The 25,295-nt window shown below is 48.3% G+C and overlaps 1 protein-coding gene across 7 annotated transcripts in view; it reads right to left on the reverse strand.

The window, feature by feature from the left end:
* Window positions 1-25,295, reverse strand: part of EIF4G3 (eukaryotic translation initiation factor 4 gamma 3) — a 130,979-nt gene that overhangs the window by 45,219 nt on the left and 60,465 nt on the right. For 4 of the 7 annotated variants that reach the window (XM_065855403.2, XM_065855406.2, XM_065855401.2 and 1 more), the window contains exons 5-11: window positions 23,029-23,061; window positions 16,008-16,028; window positions 14,591-14,770; window positions 13,852-13,966; window positions 9,433-9,533; window positions 7,538-7,660; window positions 2,563-2,656 (exon numbers count right to left, since the gene is read on the reverse strand). In XM_065855403.2, the coding sequence (XP_065711475.2) occupies window positions 2,563-2,656; window positions 7,538-7,660; window positions 9,433-9,533; window positions 13,852-13,966; window positions 14,591-14,770; window positions 16,008-16,028; window positions 23,029-23,061 (667 nt within the window). The remainder of the gene's footprint in view (window positions 1-2,562; window positions 2,657-7,537; window positions 7,661-9,432; window positions 9,534-13,851; window positions 13,967-14,590; window positions 14,771-16,007; window positions 16,029-23,028; window positions 23,062-25,295) is intronic. The other 3 variants (XM_071798466.1, XM_065855404.2, XM_065855405.2) reach the window with 3 other exon arrangements.

A 25,295-nucleotide genomic window follows, 5' to 3' on the forward strand; every position in this document is an offset into this window, starting at 1 on the left:
AATAATACTGGTTTTAACAAACACTTGCTTAAAAAAACTGGGCAACCCTATCTATGACTGGTTTTATTTTGGAACAACAACATCAGGGACAAAGCGAAAAACCATTCTGATACCCTGGTGTATGTATTTCTGGAGAGATGAGCCCCCAGTCATCGGGAGGGGCTTAAATAAAGAAACGTCATGGTGTCTAAAGTCCCTTCACCTCCAGCTGGCCCCGTCCCAACCCCGAACCAGCGCCGATGCTGTTATTTCAGGGCTCGCTCTTTCCCGCAGTGCTTACATCAATGTGCCTTTCAGCGATTTTTGGCCTGGAACAAATGTTAGAATCTTTCTGGGATGGAACAGAGACAAACACAGGAAAGCTCATCAGCGCTAGATCCCAGTTCAAGGCCCGATTTATATTTAAACCAGCACAGTCAGACCTGTGGAACTAACTAAATAAAGACCATTTACTCAAGGTTTACTTACAGTTGCCTACAAAGGGATTAAGTTAGAGAGGGAGGAGGGAGAAGAGTTGCTTGTCCTGGAAATACAAATTTCCACACGCAGGGCTGAAATAACGGGATGTAAAGTGCTGGATTTTATGGTTCAGCATCAAGTTGCTCGAAAAGGAAGATGCATTTTGGTGCCTGTGCCAAGGTGAGCAGCTGTTGGTTTGATGGACATTAAACCTGCCTACAGCATCTCAGGTGATGGAGATGTTTAGTTTTGCATGAAGATCGAGCCAAAGCCACGCTCCGGCTTCAGGTGGGCGATGGGACCAGAAAATGCCCCAAATGTCCCCTTTCCAACCGTTTCTAGACACTGCAGCAGCCTGGAGATGCATCTGCGGAGCCGTTTCACTGAGGGGACACCCTGATGGCTGCGCTACGGCTGGAAAAGAGCGACGTGTGCAGTGAGTCTTAGAACGTGATACAGATCAGGCTTGGGGATCCATCCTGCACTGTCACACAGCAGCTGTGCCGCTGGGATCTGTGAGTTCTGGAGCACCAGGCAGCCTCTCCTCTCTCCCAGAGCTGTGCTCTCCGGGGCTGGGTTTCCTCCAGCAAATACTCTGGAAAACCATCTCAGCAAGGCCAAGGTTTCCAGGATACGCTCAAGTGAAACACGGCGCTTCTTGACCTCCACATAAAGAAACATCAAACACCACAATTCAAGGAGTAACCGGGGAGCAAACAGTGATGTCAGCTCCGTATTCCAACGAGTTCATTAACGAGACGGTTGTACACACATCATTAATTACAGCTTTTCAACAGCTATAAAATTTCAGTGTGGGAAGAGACCCAGCACACTCCATTCTCCCTCCAGGACACCTTGTCTTTCAAAACACCTCCCTTGAAATGTGTAGCCTTCGATATGAGAAGGAAACGTAATCACTTTGAGAAACTCAGCAATATCTGTTACGAGATCCTTGCGCACTAATTCTTCTTTTTCCTAATTAGAATCCCCCGTGTGCTGTGGGACAGGATCCGGAGCAGCCATGCGATGCTCCAAATGGTATAAAACCTCTCTGGTTAAGAGCATCTCACTACAAATACGCCTGTGGGTGAGAGGAGTTTGACACTTCCAGCTGCTCTGAAACAACACTTAGGACATATATGCTTAAATATGATTATTTTAAAGCAGTTTCACATTGGCAAATTTCAATTCATTCCCTTAGCAACAGATTGTTAAAATGGAGGAAAAGGGAAAAATGTAATGAAATAGAACAAGGGCAAGTGTAGAGTCTTGAATCTGGGCAGGAACAACCCCAGGTTCCAGTGTAAGTTGGGGAATGAGCTATTAGAGAGCAGTGTAGGGGAAAGGGACCTGGGGGTCCTGGGGACAGCAGGGTGACCATGAGCCAGCACTGGGCCCTTGTGGCCAGGAAGCCAATGGTACCTGGGGTGGGTTAGAAGGGGGTGGTCAGTAGGTCAGAGAGGTTCTCCTGCCCCTCTGCTCTGCCCTGGGGAGACCACCCCTGGAATCTTGTGTCCAGTTGTGGCCCCTCAGTTCCAGAAGGACAGGGAACTGCTGGAGAGAGTCCAGCGCAGCCATCAAGATGCTGAAGGGAGTGGAGCATCTCCCGTGTGAGGAAAGGCTGAGGGAGCTGGGGCTCTGGAGCTGGACAAGAGGAGACTGAGGGGGGACTCATTCCTGGGGATCAATATGGAAAGGGGCAGTGTCAGGAGGATGGAGCCAGGCTCTTCTCGGTGACAACCAGTGACAGGACAAGGGGCAATGGGTGCAAACTGGAACACAGGAGGTTCCACTTAAATACGAGAAGATGCTTTTTCATGGTGAGGGTGTCAGAGCCTGGCCCAGGCTGCCCAGGGAGGTTGTGGAGTCTCCTTCTCTGCAGACATTCAAACCCGCCTGGACCCCTTCCTGTGGAACCTCAGCTGGGTGTTCCTGCTCCACGGGGGATTGCACTGGATGAGCTTTCCAGGGCCCTTCAACCCCTGACACTCTGGGATTCTGTGATTCTGAGTCCCCTCCTCTCCCTGCTTGTCTCCCTGCCAAAAATATCCCAACTAAAATAAAGACTAAAAATAATCATGAAGGAAATATCGATGGACAAACCTTGTTTGGGGCTGCTGGCGGAGCCGGTGGTGATCTGGGGGCTCTCGGCGGTGCCATAACCCGCAGGGCCGTGCTCGGGGAGCTGGCTGGAGAGCTGCGGATCCAAACACAGAATGGGGGAAAATGAGCGTGGAACGGGAAAAAGAGCACTGGGGAGCACGAGCAGTGGGGGAGAGGATGGGGGGAGAGCGTGGGTGCGGGGGGAAAGGAAAATATAAAAGGGAGGGGAAAAAGGAGAAAAGATACACAGAGCGAGGGGATAAATTCAAAGAGTACATGGGGAAGGGAAGGAGGAAAACGGGGAAAAAAAGGCAACTTCTGTTAACAACAGCAAGAGACAGCGCAGTTGTGAACACGTTTATTTCTCTGCTGCACAGTCTGCAAAAAGTGGGATGAACACCAAAACGCCTGGAATTCTCTGCAATTGCAGTTTGAATTGGGACTCGACTCCTTTCTCAGCTGAACACTTCACACACCTTCCATATTTTAATGGACATTTATTTTATTTATTAATATATTTAAAACTTAAAAACACCTGGAGTGTTGTGTTCAGTTCTGGGCCCCTCAGCTCAGGAAAGAGATTGAAGTGCTGGAGCGGGTCCAGAGAAGAGCAACAAGACTGGGGAAGGGGCTTGAACACAAGCCCTATGGGGAGAGGCTGAGGGAGCTGGGCTTGTTCAGTCTGGAGCAGAGGAGGCTTAGAGCTGAGCTCAGCACTCTCTGAACGACCTGAAGGGCAGTTCTAGCCAGGGGGGATTGGGCTCTTCTCCCAGGCACTCAGCAATAGGACAAGGGGGCATGGGCTTCAACTCTGCCAGGGGAAATTGAGGCTGGAGATTCGAAAGCAATTCTGTGCAGAGAGAGTGGTCAGCATTGGAATGGCTGCCCAGGGAGGTGCTGGACTCACCGGCCCTGGAGGTGTTTAAACTGAGATTGGCCATGGCACTTAGTGCCGTGATCTGGTCAATGGACTGGAGTTGGACCAAGGGTTGGACTGGATGAGCTCTGAGGGCTTTTCCAACCCAGTCCATTCTGTGTGATTCTGTCTGTGTGATATTCATTATATCCATTTACAGATAGCTGATGTGTGCATGCATGAGTAGTGTATCTATCTAGTATACTTGTTATTGCAGAAGGAGAATAATCCAGACTGGCTGTATCTGTGTGGTTTTATTAAAAAACCCCTACCCAATGCCTTCTACAAGCAGACTGATTTTCTATCTATAAAAACCAAAACTGTGAGACCAGCGGAGTCACAGGAGCGAAAGAGCCGTGGCCTGCTGAAGAGATTAATTTTAATTATGGTCTCACAATCAATGGGACAAACACTTGTGTCCATGAAGGACAAAAAAATCCCCTCTATTTTATTGCAGAATTGAAGGAAAATCTTAAGACCAAGTAAGTCCACCAAAATCACTTGTGCACGTTAGAGATGGGGCAAGTCAACTATTTGCATTTGCAAAATCAGATCAGGGACCACGCCAAGAAGAAAACGGGGTTAAATTTCAAGGTAACGCTCTGGAGCACAGGGGGCGGTTCTGGAGCTCCACACCCACACTGACCCCAGGAGACCCACGGGAAAAGGGGTTTTAACCAATTTAAAGCAAGGAGAGCACTCAAAACATGGGTGTCCGGCTCCTTCGGACGCACCATCCGAAATCCAGACACAATTATCCCACCTCAGATCCGGAGGAAGCCAAAGAAAATCAGAGTTTTACAAATGAGTGAGTTTCCAAAACGCTTCCCCTTCACCTTCAGAAGATCATAGTTCCATCAGTTCCATTTGATGAAAAATATATGGACAAAAGAATAAGAATCACAGGAACCAAGCGAGACAAGAAACCCTCGAGTCTAGAAACTCGGCGGGGCAGTCAACATGTTTTCTTAAGGCATTTGGAAAACAAGAATATTACAAAGCGATATAAATGGTACTTAAGTACTGACCCCTACAGCTTTAAAATGGAGCGTTTAGAGACTTTCCAGGAAAGAATAAACCACTAAAAAGGGCTCTGATGAGCAATGATGTTGCTCTGGGTTATTCCACCCAGCAAAGCAACGTGTGACAACCACCCCAGGAAAAGAACAGCATTTCTTACTTTTAAAAGCTGATCTATGGGAGTCGGTAAATCCCGCAGCCACATTCGATACCTGCTCCTGGCGTTTATTTATCTCCCCATCAAAAAATATACAGTGTGAAAAGCAGCGTCTTGATAGAAATGCGTAACTATTTCCCCTTTCGCTGGCTTCTCTTGCAGGACTTTACAGCGTTTTAGCGACTCAGCGACCACTGTGGAGGTGCTGGTGGCTCAAACCAAGCACTTTTTGGTCAGTGCAGCCAACTATAAAGCAGGAGATACAAGAAGTATGGAAATGGCTCAAACCGGGCGCTCGAGCCGCAGCAGCGATGCTCGTCTTACGGACAATTCCCATTTATTTTATGTTAAGCACTTAATCTACTGAGAGACAAAGTTGCTTTGGGCTTGTGGTATCAAAATGTCAAGGTTTGAGTCAAGGTAAAAAATATTTAAAACTAAAATCCGGAAACCTATTAGGGTTTGATTCCAAAGGGTGGTGGAACAAGGCGATGGTGACGATGTTCCGCTTGTCATTATTCCAGGAGCTGACCCAAACCCTCAGCATTTCCACAGGTTTTTCTGTCCTATGAGGCTCCCACTGATGGGGAAAAGGGGGACAAAAGGGACAAAAAGCCCCCGTAGGTTTCAAGCACAGTTACAACTGAATATTTGCTCACTTTAGAATATCCACCTCTACTGGAATTCAGCCACTGAGCACAGTTATTAAGACACCATCTCATTTCATCTAAGATATTACTTGCTCTGAAGAAATAAATTAGAGATGCTGGTGGGACAATAACTTTGCATTTCCTGCCTTAAATGGGCTTAAATGTTCGCTTATGTTACGCTAATGGTTTTTTCTGGGAGCTCTAGTGCTGTGATTAACAAAAGTGGCTCCAAGTACCTCATCAAAACCACGTCTGGACGTTAAACGACGACGTATTTGCTGAGAGGAGACGCCTGGACATGGCTGCTGTGCTCTGAATATCAATTACGGCTGATGAAAACGCATACTTATTAACCTCCTCTTGAAAATACATTATCCCGTCCTCTTTGACTTAATTGGAGTATCTTCAAATAGATTTCGGACTATAAAATGAGCCGGTAAGTGCCGGGATTAGCTGCACCGTGTATAAAAACAATCTGAAACCCTGTTTTTATTTCTTCCCCACTTTTAATGGGGAAAGTCACTCAGCACGAAGCAACAGGAGGAAGATCCCACCAGCATTCCAACATTTTAACTCTTCTTCTATCTCCTCCCATGGAAAATGCTCAAAAATAAATGTAATTGATTCTGTCCATAACCAGCTCTCGTCTCTCCCATGCGGCTGCAGTCGCAAATCATCAGACATCTCTTGGGCAGAAAAACAACCTTTTCTGGTCAAGTATTGCAGGTTTTGTTGCAAAAACGCAGCTGGCTGGGAATTTCTCGATTGTGGCGCTTGGTGCTGGTTGCAGGACAGAAAACGGGTGACCCAAAGCACACGGGGACGCCTTGTGTGACAAAGGATTCAGTGCAATGGCCAAAAGCCACAACTACCCCCTTGGTCTCTTGCAGTAGCCCGGTGATCCCAGTTCGGCTTCACCGGTCCAGCTGAGGCTGCTCCAGCGCAAGCAGTGTCTCTAGAGATGATGCTTCGCCTCGGCACAGGACAGACAGCAGAAAAACTACCCGGACGCAGAGGGGAAAGTAACATTTCAGCTCCGAAAAGGCCATTTCACCAATAAGTGGTGACATGAAACTGGGAAGAACGTGGATGAAGGAGAGATGGCAGCCCAGGGTCGGATCTGCAGCTCACCCGTCACCCGGAGAACCTTCTCATCTTCTCATCAGACCCCGAGCGCTGGACGCCTCCAATAAACCACGACCAGCTTCCACGGCTTGGGCCAAACCACGCCATTTCTCCTCTGATTGTTCAGAAACTCTAAGTTGAGCGGCCTGAGGCTCAGCACCATCTCTCCCAAAAGAGAGGGACAACCAAGATGCTGGATGGAGCCACCAGCAGTGACACCGTCCCCGATGCTCTGGGGAGATCGAGGAGCGATCGCCTCTTCCTGCTGCAGCTGGGGAAGAGCGGCCAGAGGACAGAAACCATTTGCTAATTAGATAACGCAGCCACTTCCAGCCCCAGCGGTTCATGCTGTGGTGGAACTGTGTCCACATCACGATGGACCCACGTTCATGGTACGATGGACGCCCGCTGGCATCAGCACCGCTGGTCTGCAGGTCCAAAAGGACTAGAACAGACCTGGATTTCCAATAAATTTAATTTCCAGGCACTACAGGTGGACTTCTCCGGTGAAGCAGGACACAGAGATGGAGAAGGGGTCGAAAGTGTGCGGCAAGAGATTCGTGAGCAATAGAAAATGTCAGTTTGGGGTATTTATGCTTTCTCTTACATCAGAAAAAGGCATTTTTAAGGCTGAACACATGGAATCCAAACCTGTGATAGACGGATCACAGTTCTGTGATAAAACTCCTGAGCTACAGTCCTTCTGGTCACCCCAAACCAATGTTACTAAGGCAGGAAGACTTTGGTATGGACAGTGATGCAAGTGAAGATATATAATCAATCACATGTATGATATGGACTTCCCTCGGGTACACCAGACTAACAGAAACACGTTTCTCACAAATATATTGGCTCCTCCTTTAACACTCAAAGTTGTTATGAGCTCTAAATCTGCTGCTGATCCAAAACCAGGGATGGGGAACTTGTAGCAGAGCTGCAGCTCCACGTTTCACAAGGTAAAAATGACCAAACTTGGAGGGGGGAAAAAATCCTTGAAGAATACTGACAATTTAGGCCCATCTGGGTGTGTGAGGTGATTGTTGGTGTGGACGGAGGACCCAGGAACCAGGTCTAACGAGCAGCAAAGCGACGCGGGCGCCCGCTCACCTGAGGTGGAGTGGGTGTGGAGGTGGGTCTCACGATGGGGGGCGTCGGGTTCCTGCTGCCCCCTCCGGACATTATTTCTTCTGTTATGTCCTTGCCTCCCTGGTTTGGATCCCGGATTCGGATCTAGGGCAGCAAACACAGAAAGAATTCAAACGAGTCCCCCCCGTTCCACGCTGCCCTTGGGGTTTATGGGGAGAGCACAGACAGGACATCGTCAGCGACACCGGGCAGAGACGCGCTGGCTGGGAACGTTGCAATGTGCTTTGTTCCGATAACTCAACGCACAGCACGTCATCCCTTCGTCTCAAAACGCTCATCAACCACACCAGTTGGGTCTAATTACCTGCACCCCGCTGCACGAGGCTGTAATTCACGCTATGGTCTCTGCTTTTGGGAAACAACTTCACTGCAACTTGGAGAACTTAGCAGACAGTTCAGCTACAGAGCTAACATTGCTGGTTGGTGCAAAGTGCAGGGATAATAAAATAAAGGCGCTGGTTTAGCCTGGTGTGAGAAGCAGTGACCCCGCTCCAAATCCGCTCCTTTTGGTTTTCTCTTCCACACTGAGCAAAGTTAAAGTGACAAAACAGAGGGAACCAAACAAAAGGAAAGGGAAAGCACAAGAACAAACTGAAGCCTTAAGAAAATCATCAGCATTTAGGAAACAAGCGTTTTTTGAGCCCCTTTACAGCCCCGAAACAGGAAGGAAAAGTTATTTTCCAAACTAAACCACTTGAGAACAGGCTGATTCGGAACCTCAGCTGACAGTCGAGCCCATTGGTGTCACTGGATACGGGCAACAGTGAAACCGAGTCTTAAACTTCAATATAACAACTGCAGATTCTCATAAACCTTAAATACACAAAGTCGTTAAGTGCAGAAGGGCTTTGGGATTCATCAGCTTCAGTATCGTGTGATGTCTTCCTGACGCTTTGGGCAAATAAACACACACATGGTGCTCAGGATGGTGACAAGATGGGGGCTGCTTTTCTTTTTGATGGAGTTTTTCTGCTAAAACATTTAATTAATCACAGCAACAAGGGCTTAAAGAGTTGGCAGGAATTCCTGCCCTCCTGACAAGTTTCCAGTGGCACTCAAACCCGCTTTCCCTGACCAAAGGTTTGTAGGACTCGAATATTTAACTAATAGCACACGTGGGCATGTGTACGTAGATATACTTGATTTTTCTTTAGTTTCTCTCATTTCTTCAGTTTGCAATTAGCAAATTGAAATAGTGCAAGCAGAGAAAAGTGTTTAAAAAACCTTTTGCTTTTCCTCTTCAAGAACTCAGCTAACGTCACATTCACCCGGTGGGCGTCCACCATTCTCAATGGCTTTAAATCCCATTAATTCTCCCCAGCGAATTCAGAAAAGAGCAAGCGTGGTCTCCAAACCTCTACCCTTGATACCGCCCTGTGTTCAGTTTCTTTCAAACCTCAAAGTATATCCACAACTTACTGGTTTTCTACCTTTTCCAAGGCATGATACTGAACCATTTCTTTTTTATCTATTTGAACCAATTCGCACCATTCTCCCAACCGATCTGAGTTTGTTCATCCCCCAGCTCTCGGGGCCAGCTCTCAAGCAGTGGCGCAGGCGGCTGAGGATCCCACGCTGCTTTCATTTACACTTGTTAAAAACCAACAAAAATATTCTCCTTTTTGACTGGCTAGGATGTCAAACTCAGAGCAGAAAGTCCCCATAGATAGAAACCTGAAAATAACACCCATCGCAGCATTATCCAGTGTTTAATTACACTTCGGTAAGAAAGGCAAGACTCGGCCTCTCTGTGAAGATTAAGCTCAATTTCAAGCTTAGGATGGTTATTAATGGTGTTGGGTGCTAGGAGCAGGACAATTCTCCGCGGGGCCGGCTGGGTTCTGACCATCACTCACCGTTTTTTTCTCTCTCTTGGCTGGCGGCGGCTGCTGCTGCTGCGTAGGCACAATGATGGGAGCCGACGGGTACACGGGCTGACTCGGGTAGAACGGCGTTCCTGGGAAACGAGGGGGGAAATCCAGTTGATTTGGGAACGAAACAAACCCAAGCGCAACAGCCACCTGCTCCTTCCCTTCAAAATCCAGGATGACAACAAGTTGGGAGGGAGTGTGGAGCTGCTGGAGGGCAGGAGGCTCTGCAGAGGGGTCTGGATAGACTGGGAAAATGGGCTGATCCCAATGGGATGAAGTTCAACAAGGCCAAGTGCCGGGTCCTGCCCTTTGGCCACAAGAACCCTCTGCAGCGCTCCAGGCTGGCACAGAGTGGCTGGAGAGCAGTCAGGCAGAAAGGGACCTGGGGGCACTAATGGACAGGAAGCTCAACGTGAGCCAACAGTGTGCCCAGGTGGCCAAGAAGGCCAATGGTGTCCTGTCCTGTATCCAAACCAGCGTGGTCAGCAGGGCAAGGGCAGTGATCCTGCCCCTGTGCTCTGCAGTGGGGAGGCCACACCTGGAGTGTTGTGTTCAGTTCTGGGCCCCTCAGCTCAGGAAAGAGATTGAAGTGCTGGAGCGGGTCCAGAGAAGAGCAACAGGACTGGGGAAGGGACTTGAGCACAAACCCTATGGGGAGAGGCTGAGGGAGCTGGGCTTGTTCAGACTGGAGCAGAGGAGGCTTAGAGCTGAGCTCAGCACTCTCTAGAACGACCTGAAGGGCAGTTCTAGCCAGGGGGGATTGGGCTCTTCTCCCAGGCACTCAGCAATAGGACAAGGGGGCATGGGCTTCAACTCTGCCAGGGGAAACTGAGGCTGGAGATTCAAAAGCAATTCTGTGCAGAGAGAGTGGTCAGCACTGGAATGGCTGCCCAGGGAGGTGCTGGACTCACCGGCCCTGGAGGTGTTTAAACTGAGATTGGCCATGGCACTTAGTGCCGTGATCTGGTCAATGGACTGGAGTTGGACCAAGGGTTGGACTGGATGAGCTCTGAGGGCTTTTCCAACCCAGTCCATTCTGGGATTCTGTGATTTCTAACACCAACTGATAACCAGCCTCTGTTTTCTCTTCCCCATCCCACTAAACCAGAAGCTGCTGCTCCGTAACAAGCGATTCAGGGATTATTTCATATTTTCCTCCATGAAGAGAAGAACCAACCATGTACATCTATTTCCAAGAGGCTTCTGATACCACAGGCAGGAACATAAAAGTGGCCCATCCTCGGACTCCTCGGACCGACAAACAGGTGGGTTTGGTGTGGGGTTTTTTTTGCCTTTGTAGAGAAATTCAGTCAAACCATCACACAAGGAATCTGCAAGATCAACCGCAGCCTATTTCGAAGCGTAGCCAGAAAATTTAATTACAAGCCCTGTTCTTCTCACGCTGCGAAACAAACCAGCACAACTGCGGTCACTATTGCAAAATGACACCGTGTTGTGGATTATGTTCATAACATCCAGTGCAGTTTCATTGGGTTTTTTCTGTATGGAATAAGACGGGCTCAGAACGCCTGAGTGCTTTAAAAACGTGCCAGACATCACTGAAGGTGGTGGAATAGAGTTGTTTTCTGTCCGTGGATCAGATATCAGGTGAAGTTGTACAACAGTGCTGGGTTTTCTTCCTTCTGCACATGGCTGGGGATGGACCGTCTGCTTGCACTCGCATCCGGAGAAATCTCTTTTATTCTTCAACTGAACCAACCTTTAAACGGGAAAGAAAATCTGTATCCTGTGTCTGTAATCAAAGAAGGAGGTCAAGGTGGCAATTAAGGCGGCCTAGATGACTCGACAAACTTCTCATTTTGAACTCCAGGGCAGGCAGCGTGGCCTCGGGACACAGAATTCCCCGTGTGTCCCCGTGGCTTGGGAAGCGAAAATCCTCCATAAAACACCGATGAAGCTTCCGACTCTTGTGACTGACGCGTTGGCCAAGCAGGCAGGAGCACAAGGTGAGTTTGGAGAGAACGAGAGGCCAGGAGCCGGTCAGGGAGCCCCGCAATGCGCTAACTACCTTGACTTCTCATTTCCTAGAAACCTGATGGAATCGGCCGGTAGGGCCGTCCAGGCCAGAGAGGAGATTTTCCTTTGGGAAGACTTGAAAAGAAAGCAAATGCTGAGAAGCAAAATCAACTTCAGCGCAGAACTACAGCTCCTGTGGCAACAGCCGGGTGCGTTTTCCAGCGCGGCGCCCTCCGCTCCTTCTGCCTTTTGCCCCTCTCCAGCCCATCGACGCCACAGTCTCGCTCTCCCTCCCATTCAGCATCTCAAGGCCTTTCCCAAAGCAGCACAGAAACCGGTGCAAAAGAGAACGATAAACCGCAAAACTGCGGCGTCTGAAAACAAATGCTCTGGCCATCTACACACGTTTTGCCTTTGGCGGTATCTTCCCCTTATCGTTTTCTTTCCCGCTTGCCAAGCCTCGATGATTTTGCCGTCCGGCAGCCACGCTCACCACCAAGTCCTGAGGTTTAAGGGAAAGGCCAGCGCTGGGTTGTGAGTTTAGTTGTGTCTTAACATCACGAGCAGCTCCTGGTGAGACAATGAACATCTTCAAGCCCTGAATAAGTATCAAGAGATCAACAGGAGGGAAAGGTGGACGAGCACCAGCAAACCCGTGATCCCAGCTCCTCGGGGCCCTGGTTTTGCTCCACAAGCGCAACAACCGAAAACTAAAAGATGACGAAGCTCTGTGCAAAAAACCAGGCGCTTTCAGGAGCGGAAAGGAACCAGGAGAGAAACTTTTCCAAATTATAGAAGTGAAGACAGATAAATGGCATTCGGCAAGCAGAAAGGAAGAAAGCAGACCCGCAACAGCAGAAAAAATGAGGAATACGGGGGAATTTCCTCATTTAGCAGATTGGGTTTAAAGAGCCATTGCAGTATTTCTGCTCTTCATTTTTTCTAGGATAAGCCAACAGGAAGTAGCTGCCTTATCATTGCTCTGTCTCCTTTTATTCAGGAATTGCAAAACCAGGTTTGAAGGCTTCATGGCAACTTTTCAAAGGAGTCTCGTTAGCTCTATATACACCAAATCCATTTAAAAAGCTCTAAAAGGAAGAAGGAAAAAAACAGAAAGAATCCAGACCTTTTGAAATGAGTAGGGAAGGAACTGGGGCTTTTCCCCCCTTTAAAAGGAACCTGTACTTGTGAAAAGCAAATAGGTGGTTGTGCCAAGGGCATGGGGCTGTTGTTCGGCCCATGAGGGAATCACGCGCTTGAAATGTCCGAAACGCCAACAGCTCCACGCAGGGAAGGGGATGGGACCTCTGCCCCAACAGATGCCGGGATGCACATGAGCAATCAGTCTGAAAAAATAACTCAAATTTGATATTGAGAGGCAAAAACCCTTTGAAAATTGTATACAGTAGGGTGGTGATGAGAATCAAATGTTCCCATAAATGAGCAAGAGAAGGTAAGATGATCAAAAAGAAGCGATACACATGACGGCAAGATACCGCATTGTGCGTCGCATCCAAACACGGCTGGCGGGAGGTGACTTGTTTGGAATATCAAAACACAGATCGCACAGAAACCTTTAGATGGGTGTATGACGTGTATCATACATGGCAATGCACTGGAATTAAGAAAGGACTTAATGACGTTGTGTAAAGGATGATCGCCAAGAGAAGAGGCGTCGTGGGACACGGAGAGACGTGGGGTCTGCAAACGGGGACCAAAGCGGTCACAGCAGGGCGAAGGACATCGAGGTGCCGGCAGGAGGGATCGCGGTGCTGAACACGCAGCCGCCCCAGTTTTAGGTGCAGCTTTGGAGCTCAGCACCTGCAGGAGTCAACCAAATATCCCAAATATAGCGCACCAAACAACCACGGCACACACGACAACACTGGGCAACACCCCAACCCTTTCGCTTGAGAAGAGGCGAGACCAGGACGTGTCCGTGAAAAGGGCAAATTTCGGCTTGTGCGCGGGTTTGATTGGACTGACTTGATTCCTGCAGCGTGAGAGCGGTGAATCGGAGCACGGGGCTTGTTCTTTTCCCTCACTGAACAAGGGAAAGCAACGCAAACTGTATCACCAGGAACACACCCAGGGCGCAGCTCAATGGAAACCTTACACTCACGATACCTTACAAAATAATAACAATGGAGCAGGGAGGAGCAAATAACCGCTATTCTTGTCCACATGCACGTCCGGGTGTCCCTGTGAGCTGCAGCTTCTCCTGAAGCACTCGCACAAACAATTCTCTGTGACCACGCATTTCGGGAGCGAATAACAAAAGGGTGTGACACAACCACACTGAGAAGCTGTCTGAAGATCAAACCAAACGCTAATCCATCCGGCTCTTCTAAATCTTCAGCTTTATGACAGGAAAAAACCACACCCAGAAAACACTGTTTCTCAAAGAAATCTCCACGTAGAACTTACCGTAGGCATTGGGGAATTCTCCGGGCCCTGGTCCTGGGTAAAAGGGTCCTGGTCCGGGGGGCTGCACGGGATACTGCTGGGGGGGCCCGACGTACGGGGGGCCGCTGGGACGGTACTGGGGGGAAATCAATAACCATCGCTTTACAAAGAGTTGGGCAACTTCATATTGTTACACAAACTGCGATCGAGGCCCCCAAATCAATAAGGATCTGATGGTCAATGGGTTTTTATCAGTGTGGATTTTCCTGCACCTCTTATCCCTGCTCACAACAGAACAAAAGGATAACAAAGACATTAAACAAGATTACGATGCCTGTTTCTCCATCTGTACTATAATTGTATTTTTGATTAAGAAATGTAAGTGTTTTAGATTCAGAAATGTCACTGTCAAGGACGAGTGAGTTGTGTCACCTACAGACAACACAGGGAGGACCTGAGAGCTCAAGTACAAGAGTCATTCCTCTACTTTCAGTAGCGTTGTGTTCTTATAAGGCCCAAGGTTTTAGAGTAACTGTAGAGTTATTAAGTCAATTAAGGTACATTTACAGCGCTAAACATTTTCCCAAAGCCAGAACTAGAATTTATTCTTCCTGCCTCCACGCTCAGAAGACCCTCCCACCGAAAAAAGGACAGAGGCTTAAATATGCGACTATCAGCTTAACTTCACACCCCCAGACCCTGCGCTGGGTCTTGAGATGATCCGGATGGAGCGAACGCTGCTTTGTTTTGGCGTCTGTACCTGCGGAATGCAGTACTGGGGGCCCTGAGGCATGGGGTAGGGCATGGGCAGGTGATTGACCATCATGATGTGCTGGTTGGTCTGGTACACCGCGGTGGGCGTCTGCGCGCCGGGACGGATGGAGGGGCTGCTGTTCTGGAGGGCGGCTCGCGGTGGTTGGATCTGCGGCCTCTGGAAAAACTGCGGCGGGGAAGAGAGAACGAAGAACCGGTCAGACGTTCCGGGAAAAACACGGAAATACGGTGACAATGGTGCGGTGATAACGCTACTTCCAAAGGGTTGCCACGCGTTCCGAAAACTGCAGGACAATTGATGTTGATAGCAACATCGTGCTATAGCCTTCTGTTTTCCAAGGTTGAAAAAATAAGAAGCTTTAAACTGCAATAATTGTTTCTATCTACTGAGTTATAGATATATATATAGATATACAGACATATAGACATACATACTTTCTCTTTTTCAGAGATAAAGTGAGAATTACTTTTGTCAAACATATTTTTAATAAGGTGAGTTGATGGCCAAAAAAAGCCACCTTATAAATATGGGAGGGGAAGAAAGCATCGAGGCGCCTGTTCCAATGCACCTCCAGAACAGCTAAAAAGCCAGATTTTACATAGAGTTACACAATGTCCTGAGTTGGGAGGGACCCACAGGGATTGAGACCAACTCCTGTCCCTGTATAACACAACAAGAAGTTCACACCTTGCGTCTGAGGGTGTTGGAAAATGCTTCTTGAAACATGACAGGTTAAACAGCTGAGTAAGCAGATTTTTGCGAAGGCCGGAGGCGCCTCATGTCGATAGAAATGGAGGCGGGTGACTTGTCCTGCCCTTGGTTTTCAGAAAGCTGGCAAACCATGGTGGCACCCAACTTCATACCGCGTTGCATGGAGTGACCCCCGCTCATGGACCGGGACAGGACACCCACCGGCACCCAATGGCACTCACACCAGTACCCAATGGTACCCATCGGCACCCAATGGCACCTACCAGTACCCAATGGCACCCATCGGCAACCACTGGTACCCAATGGCAACCACCGGTACCCAATGGTACCCACTGGCACCCAATGGCATCCATTGGTACCCGCCGGCACACAACGGCACCCAATGGCAACCACCGGTACCCAATGGTATGCACTGGCACCCAATGGCACCCATTGGTACCCAATGGCAACCACCAGTACTCAATGGTACCCACTGGCACCCAGTGGCATCCACCGGCACCCAATGGCACCCATCAGTACCCACCTGAACCCAGGATGGGCTCAGGCCCTGGAAACCCTCGCTCTGGAGCCTTCGCGATCTCCGAACTCGAGTTGTTAAGATTTGCATCAGATATTTACAGGTTCGCTAACGGAGCGATGGTACCGAGTGACGGAGACACTTATGCCATGCAGAACCAGGAGCGGAAATTACCTGTATAGGTCTGAATCCTCCCTTCAAGAACGAAGCAAGAAAGCAGCAGGAAACAGAAAGAAAGCCAAGGGAACAGCTTACAGATCAGTAGGAAGAGCAGGATTTCACATGCACCCTAATCGCACACAATTCCATCCTGCTTTGATAATCTCTTATGGAAACAAGAAACAAAGACACTGAACTGGTACCAAGGACTCTGCCAGAATCCCAAGGCTGGGGCACAAACTCCTCTAGACAAAATTTATATAGAAATATAAAAGCTTTAATAAAAACAACCCAAGCAAACCACGAGTAACTGCAGGAAATACGATACTATGGAAACACTTTGGATTTACTCTGCTCCTAAAGCATCAAACGTTTGTTTCTGGTCTCTCGGTGACACAGAGAGAGTAAATAAAGCAGAAACCCTTGGGATTCGGTCTCCACTTCTGCACCAAGACTGGAAGGATAAGGAACGCCATGGATTTCATCGTTAAGCAAAATAATAATAATAATAATTAGGTCATCACATGTCACATCGAAGACTGATGAAATGCATTGATGGAAATAGTCTGATCATGAGAAGAAAAGAGACTGGTGACCAGTACAGAGTGATTGGATGAACTGGGCTGGTCTGCCGGGAGCGCAGGTGGGTGGAAAGAAGCTGTGGTGCCTCTATATGGGTGTGAAAATGAGCTTAAAATGGTCGCTCTGGTGCTGCTGAAGATTTCTGACACCCAAAGGTGTCCCTGCAGCAAACGATTTCCCCAGGAAAGCCCCGGACGACTCAGAAATCCAGACACCGTTCAGAGTGAAAAGTTTTACACCCCACCCTGTTTATCTGGATGAAGAATTGCGACCTGAACCAGGACAGGGAAAATGTTTGGGGAGAAAAGCTTGGCAGCGAGAGTGTGGAAAGCGAACCAGAACAGCAACACATTTCCATGGGCCGCGCTAATAGAAACCGACTGCTCGTCCAGATGTGGGGGAACCACCTGCGCGTTGCATGAACCCCACGAATCCGCGGGGAAAATAACTACGGTCTGCAATGTTTCAATAGCCTAATACACCAAAAAGTGCAAAAGTCCTTTTGTCCTTCACTGCAAACCGCTGAATAATGACTATTTCTAACCTGGCAGAGCAGAAGTCTCTCTAGAGTGGGGTGTGTAGGGGAAAAGGTCGATAACCCCCATAATTCTGTGCCTATGTGGAGTGAAATTGGGCAGGAGCTTGAAATGACACCCGTCTGTACCAGAGAAGCTGCAGGAGATGGGAGATCTGGACATGAACCTGCTCCTGGAGCTTCTGCTGCGAATAACGTCACCGAAACCACTGGGGAAAACCTGACGGAACCAGAAACTCCTTCTTTAGGGATCTTTATGGATTGCTGTTCGTTTTCACCACTGGTGCCTAGAAAACCATGGTCACGGCACCATGGGAACGCTGAGCAGAACGAGGACGGCTGGTGGGAAAAGTCCGGGTTGAAAAACCAACCTCTCCAAACCAGCCCCCAGCATCGCAGAGGCGGCTCGAACCCGGGGATGAAGAACCAAGGAGGATTTCATTACCAAAAAGGAGATGGACACAGCCAGAAGAAAAGCAGATCCGTGATTCCATGCAACAAGACCAGCAGAAGCTCTTGGAGGTGCCACCCACAGCACAGTTTAATTACTTTTAGCTGCTCCACTTGTGGTAAGTAAAACTGAGATTCTCAAGGAAACCCGGTACCATCAGAGCATGGTGCATCTGACCGGCATGTGGGCTTTACTGCTCAAAACTATTTAGTTGGCAAACCGATTCAGGCTCCGTCCTTGTTCCTGGCCCTCCAAAGCCAAGATAACGACGTTCAAAGTCATTCTTTGAAATGTTTCAATATTCTGACTTGATTTGCTGAAAAATTTGTCTTGCCATGTCGCAGACAACATTTCCAAGTCATGCTAATGACGTCCCACGGGAGAACACCGCGAGATTGAAACCTCATCTGTTTTGTTTCTATTTCTTCCGATGAGCAGAGGACTTGGAGCGGAGCACACACAGACGATGGGGAGCAGGACCAAGGTGCCGTGGGCACCATTACACCAACCCTCCCTTCAAAAATCCACATTAATTCCTATGTCTAACAATGGTCAAATTAGTGTCAAATGTTCTAAGAAGTTGTTCAGCAACCGGTGAGGACTTGAGCTTGGTCCCAGCCCTTAGCTGTTCACCTATGTCAGGCAGGGATCCCATGGACCATCTTGGAGTCAGGACTAACAGGCAGTACGGGCTTTTGTTATAATCATTATAGCAACCTTTTCCTCCTGCTATACTTACAGAAAAGCAGAATTAAACCCATCTCAGGCATCACTTTTATTGGCTGGTTTACTAAGCTCTCAGCATCCTTTCATCTCCCTGCTCAAGGCAGAATCGCACCCGTGCTCCACCAGTGCTTCCCCATTACCCCCCAGTACCCCAGCGGCAACTCCCTCTCTCAACTGGGAACATTACAAGCGGTTTATCTACAGATTGCAACGCACAAGGTGCTGCATTTTATAGAATAAAAACTAAAACCCCAGGGTTACGCCTCCCGCCCATCGCTTTCCTCCTTGCACAGCATCCCCGTGCCAAACATCCTCCACTAAGTTTGCTGCAGACACACACCTGCTAATTGCGCCAGAGTAATTAACACTGATCTCAAGGAAATCCACTACCGACCTCTCAGCACTACCCTGCCATTTACTTCTTAGTCACTGTTACACATACGTGCCTCAATATCCTTTTATTAATCATCGTCTTCTCCTGCTTAATCACCTCCCCACACGACCCTGTGTCGAAAACCTGTGGAAGGCCACGCGGATAAGAGCTGTCGGCTCGAAAAATCGATGATCACAGAGAGCACCAACCTCCTCCTGATAACCCGCCACTCCATCTTCATCGATTTCCTATTTTCTCTGTGTTTCCAAGCCACGGCTCGCAGTGACCTGGCCGTGCAGCGCTCCCTCCTGCTCTAAAAGTGACGCTGAAGAATCAAACAGAGGACTGAAAACAAACCTATGCTCAGCTTAGCCCGTCAAACACAACCTGCACGGGCACCCAGCTCTTTTTTTCTAGATGGGATCAATGTAATGGGTCCACAAAGCCCTGCAGAGGGTTGTGGAGAAATGAAGCAAAAGGAAAACTCAACAAGGTGTCATCAAATCAAACCACACAGCCAAGCTCTCCAGTTGAGCTCCTCACACCCCTGTTATTAATTTTTAGTCTTTCTGGTCCCACCAAGAAGGCTGGTGGGATAACCCGACCCTGGCCTGGCCAAGGAGGCGTCTGCACCAGCAACACAGCAGGAACCACGTCTGCTTGCAGGCGAAAACTGGCAGGTTATTGTCTTTCCAACTTCACCACAGGCACCGGGCTCAGCTGAGGAGCTGCAGCCTTGAGGTGGAAAGATCTGGTGCCAGAAGCAGGAGCTGCAACAGAAAGTCATAGAATCCCAGACCAGTTTGTGTTGGAGGGACCTTCCCAGCTCCCCAGTGCCACCCCTGCCATGACAGGGACATCTTCACCAGCTCAGGTTGCTCAGAGCCCCGTCCAGCCTGGCCTGGGATGTCTCCAGGGATGGTTCATCCACCACCTCTCTGGCCAACCTGGGCCAGTTCTTTACCACCTGCACCACCAAAAATACCTCCTTAGTCTAAATCTCCCATCCTTTAGTTTAAGACCATCACCCCTTCCCCTATCACAACTAAAAACTCTGTCCCCATCTTTCTTCTCAGCCCTTTTTAAGTCTGGAAAGGCCACACTAAGGTCTCCCCAGAGCTTCTCTTCTCCAGCTGAACACCCCAGCTCTCTCAGCCTGTCCCCAGCAGAGCTGTTCCAGCCTCGGATCATTGCTGAGGCTCCTCCGGCCCCTCTGCAGCAGCTCCATGTGTGTCCTGTGCTGAGGACCCAGAGCTGGATGCAGCTTTATAATTTACCAAATGATAAAATGGGAGACAAAACCCCTTTTTGTGTCAACCACGGGATTTAAAAGCTCCTTTACGTGGTTGTGGATGCAGACAGAGCAGCGACTACGGCAGCCGTTCCTGATCGCTTTCTAACAGAGGTTTCTGATCACTTTCTAACCGAGATGCTCCAAAAAGCTACAAAACGCTTAGTTTTGAGTCATCCCATGGAGAAAATCCCCGTCCCCTCCACATCACGAGGCTGTTTAACAACAGCACATGGCGAACGCAGCTCTCTGCTGTACAAACTGCACCCAAAAGCCCTTGAGTAACCCCGAGCTAAAACTGGTACTAACACTGGCAACCACACTCTATATGAGTCTGCAACAACCAGCAAACTAATCTCAGTTTTAAGTCAGAGCGGGAACTGCAGCATGTCAGTTCATACTTGTTCTTATTGCTGTTTTTAATTACACATCCATTTTAAAATAACCCGTACGCTCCTGAAGCTGTTTCTTAAATTAAGGACTATTCTGCATTTGGGATCAGAAGGAAACGGTGATTTTCGGTTGTGTTTGGGGAGGATCAGAAGCAAAAGCGATTCAGGAGCCTCATTCAGACAAACCCAGGACGTTCTGTGCATGAAGCTGGAACCAGAGCAAACCCGGGCAGGACGGGAACCGATTCCGCTCCAAAGAAACACAAGTTGACGGGATATTTTAAGATATTATACTGCCACAATCCACCCCGTATGGCCCATTTTCTTTCTCCCTTGATACTTTCTCAGGTGTTACTGGAATCGAGGATTGCTGATCCACATTTAACTTGGCATCAGAAGCACTGCACCTGTTGCCATTTCATTTGAACTATTAGCACAGCATCCTAAAGCTCATTTTAATATTCTATTTTATAAAGAGTTTAATTACACTTTATCAACTGCCCATCAACCACCAGGATGGGCGTTCCCATCTGAGAGAAAATTGCTTTTAAAGTTACCAGTCGACTTCAGGTGCTTAATTTGAGGAAAGACCTAATAATTAGAGGAAATAACACCAAAGAATAATCCATTATTTGACCGAAAAAGACACAGAACCAATACAAACCATATGTTAATAAAAATCACCCTGGGACTGACACAGGAATCATTGCAAACCTCATCTTGCTGCTGCTTTCTTGGAAGAGCACGTTATGTTGTTGCAACAAATATTAACACCACTACAGTCGATTGATTGATTTATTTACCGCTTTTTATGTTATAAAATCTCAGTCTCTACGCCTATTACTATGTTACACAAGTAGAAGTTTTCCATCTGAAAATAACTGTTTATTGTGGTCTCAAAGTCTTGGGGTTGGGATGAACCTGCTTTAACAGCCGCGACCTGCACGGATCGATGGTAAAAATCCCTTTTTCCACCCGAAATCTGCACCATGGGCAGAGACTTTTGTGTTAAAAGGAATAAACAGCCCATCCTGACCCCGCACGTGACGGATGTAACTGGGAATAGAGCCTGAACGGCTTTTCATACAGCGACAGCTTCTCCGGGATAATTATAAGCAGACTGCAAATGTACCTGCAACAAATGTAAATACGTAGTGATAAAAATCAGGAAAACGCTTGGAAATGACAAGTTCTTTCCAAACACTTGGAGATGACGAGATTTAACCTGCAGGAGGGGTCGTAATTGGGTCTAAAGGCAAGTTTTAAATGGATTTATGACAGGTGGGTGGTGGAGTCACACCAGCAAAGTCACAAAGAACCGAAACCCTTCCCTCACCATTGCGCTGCCTTGAGCCTCGTGCTCCAAAACCCACTCGCATCGAGCTCAGTAATTTCTATTACATTGAATAATTTGCCTTAGTAACGACTTACAGAAGAACTAACGGGTTTCTGAGCAGCATAAACACAGACCTGAAGTGAGGGCCAAGAAGAAAAGTATCTAACAAGACGCTCATTCCATCTCTCCCATGGTGCCCGGTTGCCCTGCAAACACCCCTCTCCATGCACTAAAATACGCTCTCTCCCTCCCTCGCCTGCCAGCAAACGAGCGCAAATGCCTCGTTCTGCCTTTTAAGCCTTTTTTCTGGCAGGATGCTGCTCTATGAGGTGAAAGGAACAACGATGATCAAGTTTTTGGGTGACTGCGCCCACTTAACGCACTTACCTGCTCCCTCGAGGCGGGATTGCCCCGGGTGCTCCGCTCTATCAAACCGCTCAGACTAACAGGAGCAAAGTGAGACCAGAATAATTCCCCTTCCGTGCCTTAAGCTCCTGTCCTGACATCACCAGAATTAAAGGGATTTTGATTTTCCTGTTAACTTGGTGGAAACAACGTGTTCCTTCCACACCAAGAGAAGGAAAAGCGACACGGGAACAAGCGGACCTGGGAGAACGTTCCCGCGCTGGCCGTCCCACCCACCAGTGCCACCTCTGCCCATCGGTCCCCAGGAGTTGACAGAAAAACCAACTATGGACATTGTGCTGAGGACAGGAGGGACTTGGGCATCTCAAGAGGTCTTTGGGGTATTTTTGATACCCTGAAAGTGCTGCCCGTGAGTTCTGTGAGCCAGAGCTACTCCTAATCGTCGTTCTTCTTAATCAAGTGGTTCCTCATGAAGTCACACGGTAGGAATAACACAGAGATCCCTACAGGTCTGGCTTGCGCAGGGTAAAACCAACATGAAACAACATAGTAACAGATAACCGAGAAGAAATAAGAAATGTGCTCCAAGCCTGAAAAATCTGATTTCCTGTGGATGTGAACGCACGGTTCTCATCAACATCTTCAGCTCTGGCACCTCCATCCACCCGCCAGTTTGGGAAACACTCGGCAAAGCTTCTAGCGACTCGAGCAAACCTCAAATACCTGCCCAAGATCTGTCTGGGTTCTCCTTTCCTACAGAAAGGTGTTAATTGGGGTGGTTAATGAGCGCGGTGACCCCGACCGAGGATTGCAAGTGTTACTCTGTGCTGTGAGCAGCTTGTTAGCGGGTTACGCGTGGGCTAAAAACTAACGGGGCTGGTTCCAAAACGAGCCTGGGTTCTGAGTTAGTGGGTGAAGTGCCTCCAACCACCCACCCCCCCAGGTAATTAGTGTAGGATGCAAACGAAGGGGCGGGTACTGTACCTGGTGATGGGCAGGTCGAGGCCCCGCTGCAAACTGGGGAAAGGCGGGAGAAACAAACACAAAAGGAAAGGCACAAAGAGTCAGAAACACCACAACGGAACCAAAATGTCACACTCTATGCAAAATAAACCCACAAGAAAAGAATAATAATTAAAAAAAAATTAAAAAATAATAATAATAAATCAAACCACAGAACAGTCAAAAGCTTTGCTGCAGGACAGTGACAGACAGGTACTGAGATTTAACATGGTGCGCTGCTCGAGAGCCAAAGCTGCCGGGTATGTAAAGGCGCTCTATGAACGCAGGCATTCCTCATCCTGCCCGGGAACAACAACCAGTAACAGAAAAAGGAATAAAACCAAAAGAACAACTCAAAACAAGCAGCGGTGGAGATTTTAAACCATTTGAGGTGGAGGGAAATGGTTAAAGCAGCCGGACTCAGAGCTGTTCCAAAGGTTTGGTGGGAGCGGAGGATGGAGACTGATGGCAGCAGAGCCAGGCGCCGCGTCCCGCCGGCGGGAAAACCCTGCGAGGCAAAGACCGGCAGCTCTTTGCACGTACACACAGTGTCGCTGCCTTTTTGGCTTGGGTTTTGTCCATAATTATCACAATCTAACGCTCTTTGGAGCCGGAGCCATGGGCTGGATGGAGATGGGGAGCTGCTGGTTCCCTGAGCTCAGGTCACTAAATCACCTCCCACCCATTCGGGCTGCGTCGGGGGGAGCGTAATGGGAATTTAAGATGCTCAGTAAACATTAAAAGCGTTTTCCAATAGGTAACTGATTGTTAAAATCGAAATAAAAATGAATGCAAGAAATGGAAAATAGAAATAAAGATGACGAGGTATCCTCTTCCATGTTTAAACCCCTAACTCTCTGTGTAACGAGCAGAGCTCCATGATGAAATCTATTGAAAACAGCTCCAATAATTAAATGGAGCAAATGAAATGAGAACCTGCGGTGGTTTTTCAGCCACCATGTGGCCAGTGTGATGGTTTAGTGAAGAGCTCAGCCCACCCGCACCCCCCGCCTGCCCAGGGTCAGCAGCGCTGCCTCCTAATTACTCCTCTCCTTAATAAGAGATCTTTGCGGTAAGAAAAACGCCTGGAGTTCACTTGCAGCTCTACCTCCCAGATATTTTAATGCCATCAAACGTGAAAAGCAACGTATGAATGTTCACTGGTCCAGCTGGTTCCTTCTACCTTCACCTCATTCCTTCTACCTTCACCTCATTGCGACACTTGGGCGAAAAGTCATCAAAACCTTCGGAAACAAGAAAATATGCGCAGACTTTCTCTAGTACGAGACTAAGGAGTGAGCTGCACTGCTTCACCGCTTTTCCCACCCTTCAAAAACTTTCCCTAAGCCTTATGTTAAAGAAAAAAAGGCAAAAAGCACAATTATCTTGTAAGGTGAAAGAGCTACAATCTCAGTTTTCATAGCAAACCGCAGGCCAGGAGTGCTTGGGGACTCTCAGCATCCTCACAGGGCTCGGGGGGACGAGGACGGAGTCAAAAGAGGTGCAAAAGCCTTGTGTGGCTTCATCTCAGGGCCCGAGATCCTCTCTGATCACTGTTCCACAGGACAGATTCCTTCTCGCCGTGTTTAAAACTGGAAGCTTATCAAGATGCTAAAGTGTATTCCACGTGAAAAGTAATGCGCGTTACAAGGGGAAAAAAATAAAGAAACAAAATAAAACCTCAAAGTTAGTGAAAAACGTCCTAATCTATTTTGGTCACCATTGGCTATTGATTTTAATTTTTTAAAAATAATACAGATTGATAGGATTTTTTCCTATTAATAGCTGTAAGCAACAGAACAAACTGTAGTCACCGCTGGCTCGGATTCAGACAGACACTTGGGGTTGGTTCTTTTTTCCTCGGATGAAGGCAGGAGATAGAAAGGAAAACGTCTTGATGGAATCTGGGTCCAAGGTTTCTGCCCCAAACGCTCCTCGTGGTCCTGCTCCCTGCTCTGGGGACAGCGGGTTACGTTTTCTATCTCGAGCTGGGATCGCTCAAACCGATCACTTTTGGTTTGTTTTTCGGGAAACCTCCTAAGTCGGGCGGTTTGTGTTAAAATCACCTGGTGCTCGGGGGCATTGGATAATTTTCGACTCTGATTTCTTTTTACTTCCTTTGAAATTAGCGATGCTACGACGCTAACGGGGAGGAAATGAAGCCGGTTGGATTGCAAAGGCGGGAGCAGGAAAACCGGAGCCCTGCAATCACCAGCGGCCCTTGGATATAGAACTGGGATGGAGGAAAC

Source organism: Patagioenas fasciata, chromosome 23, assembly GCF_037038585.1.
Source record: "Patagioenas fasciata isolate bPatFas1 chromosome 23, bPatFas1.hap1, whole genome shotgun sequence".
Classification (NCBI taxonomy): domain Eukaryota; kingdom Metazoa; phylum Chordata; class Aves; order Columbiformes; family Columbidae; genus Patagioenas; species Patagioenas fasciata.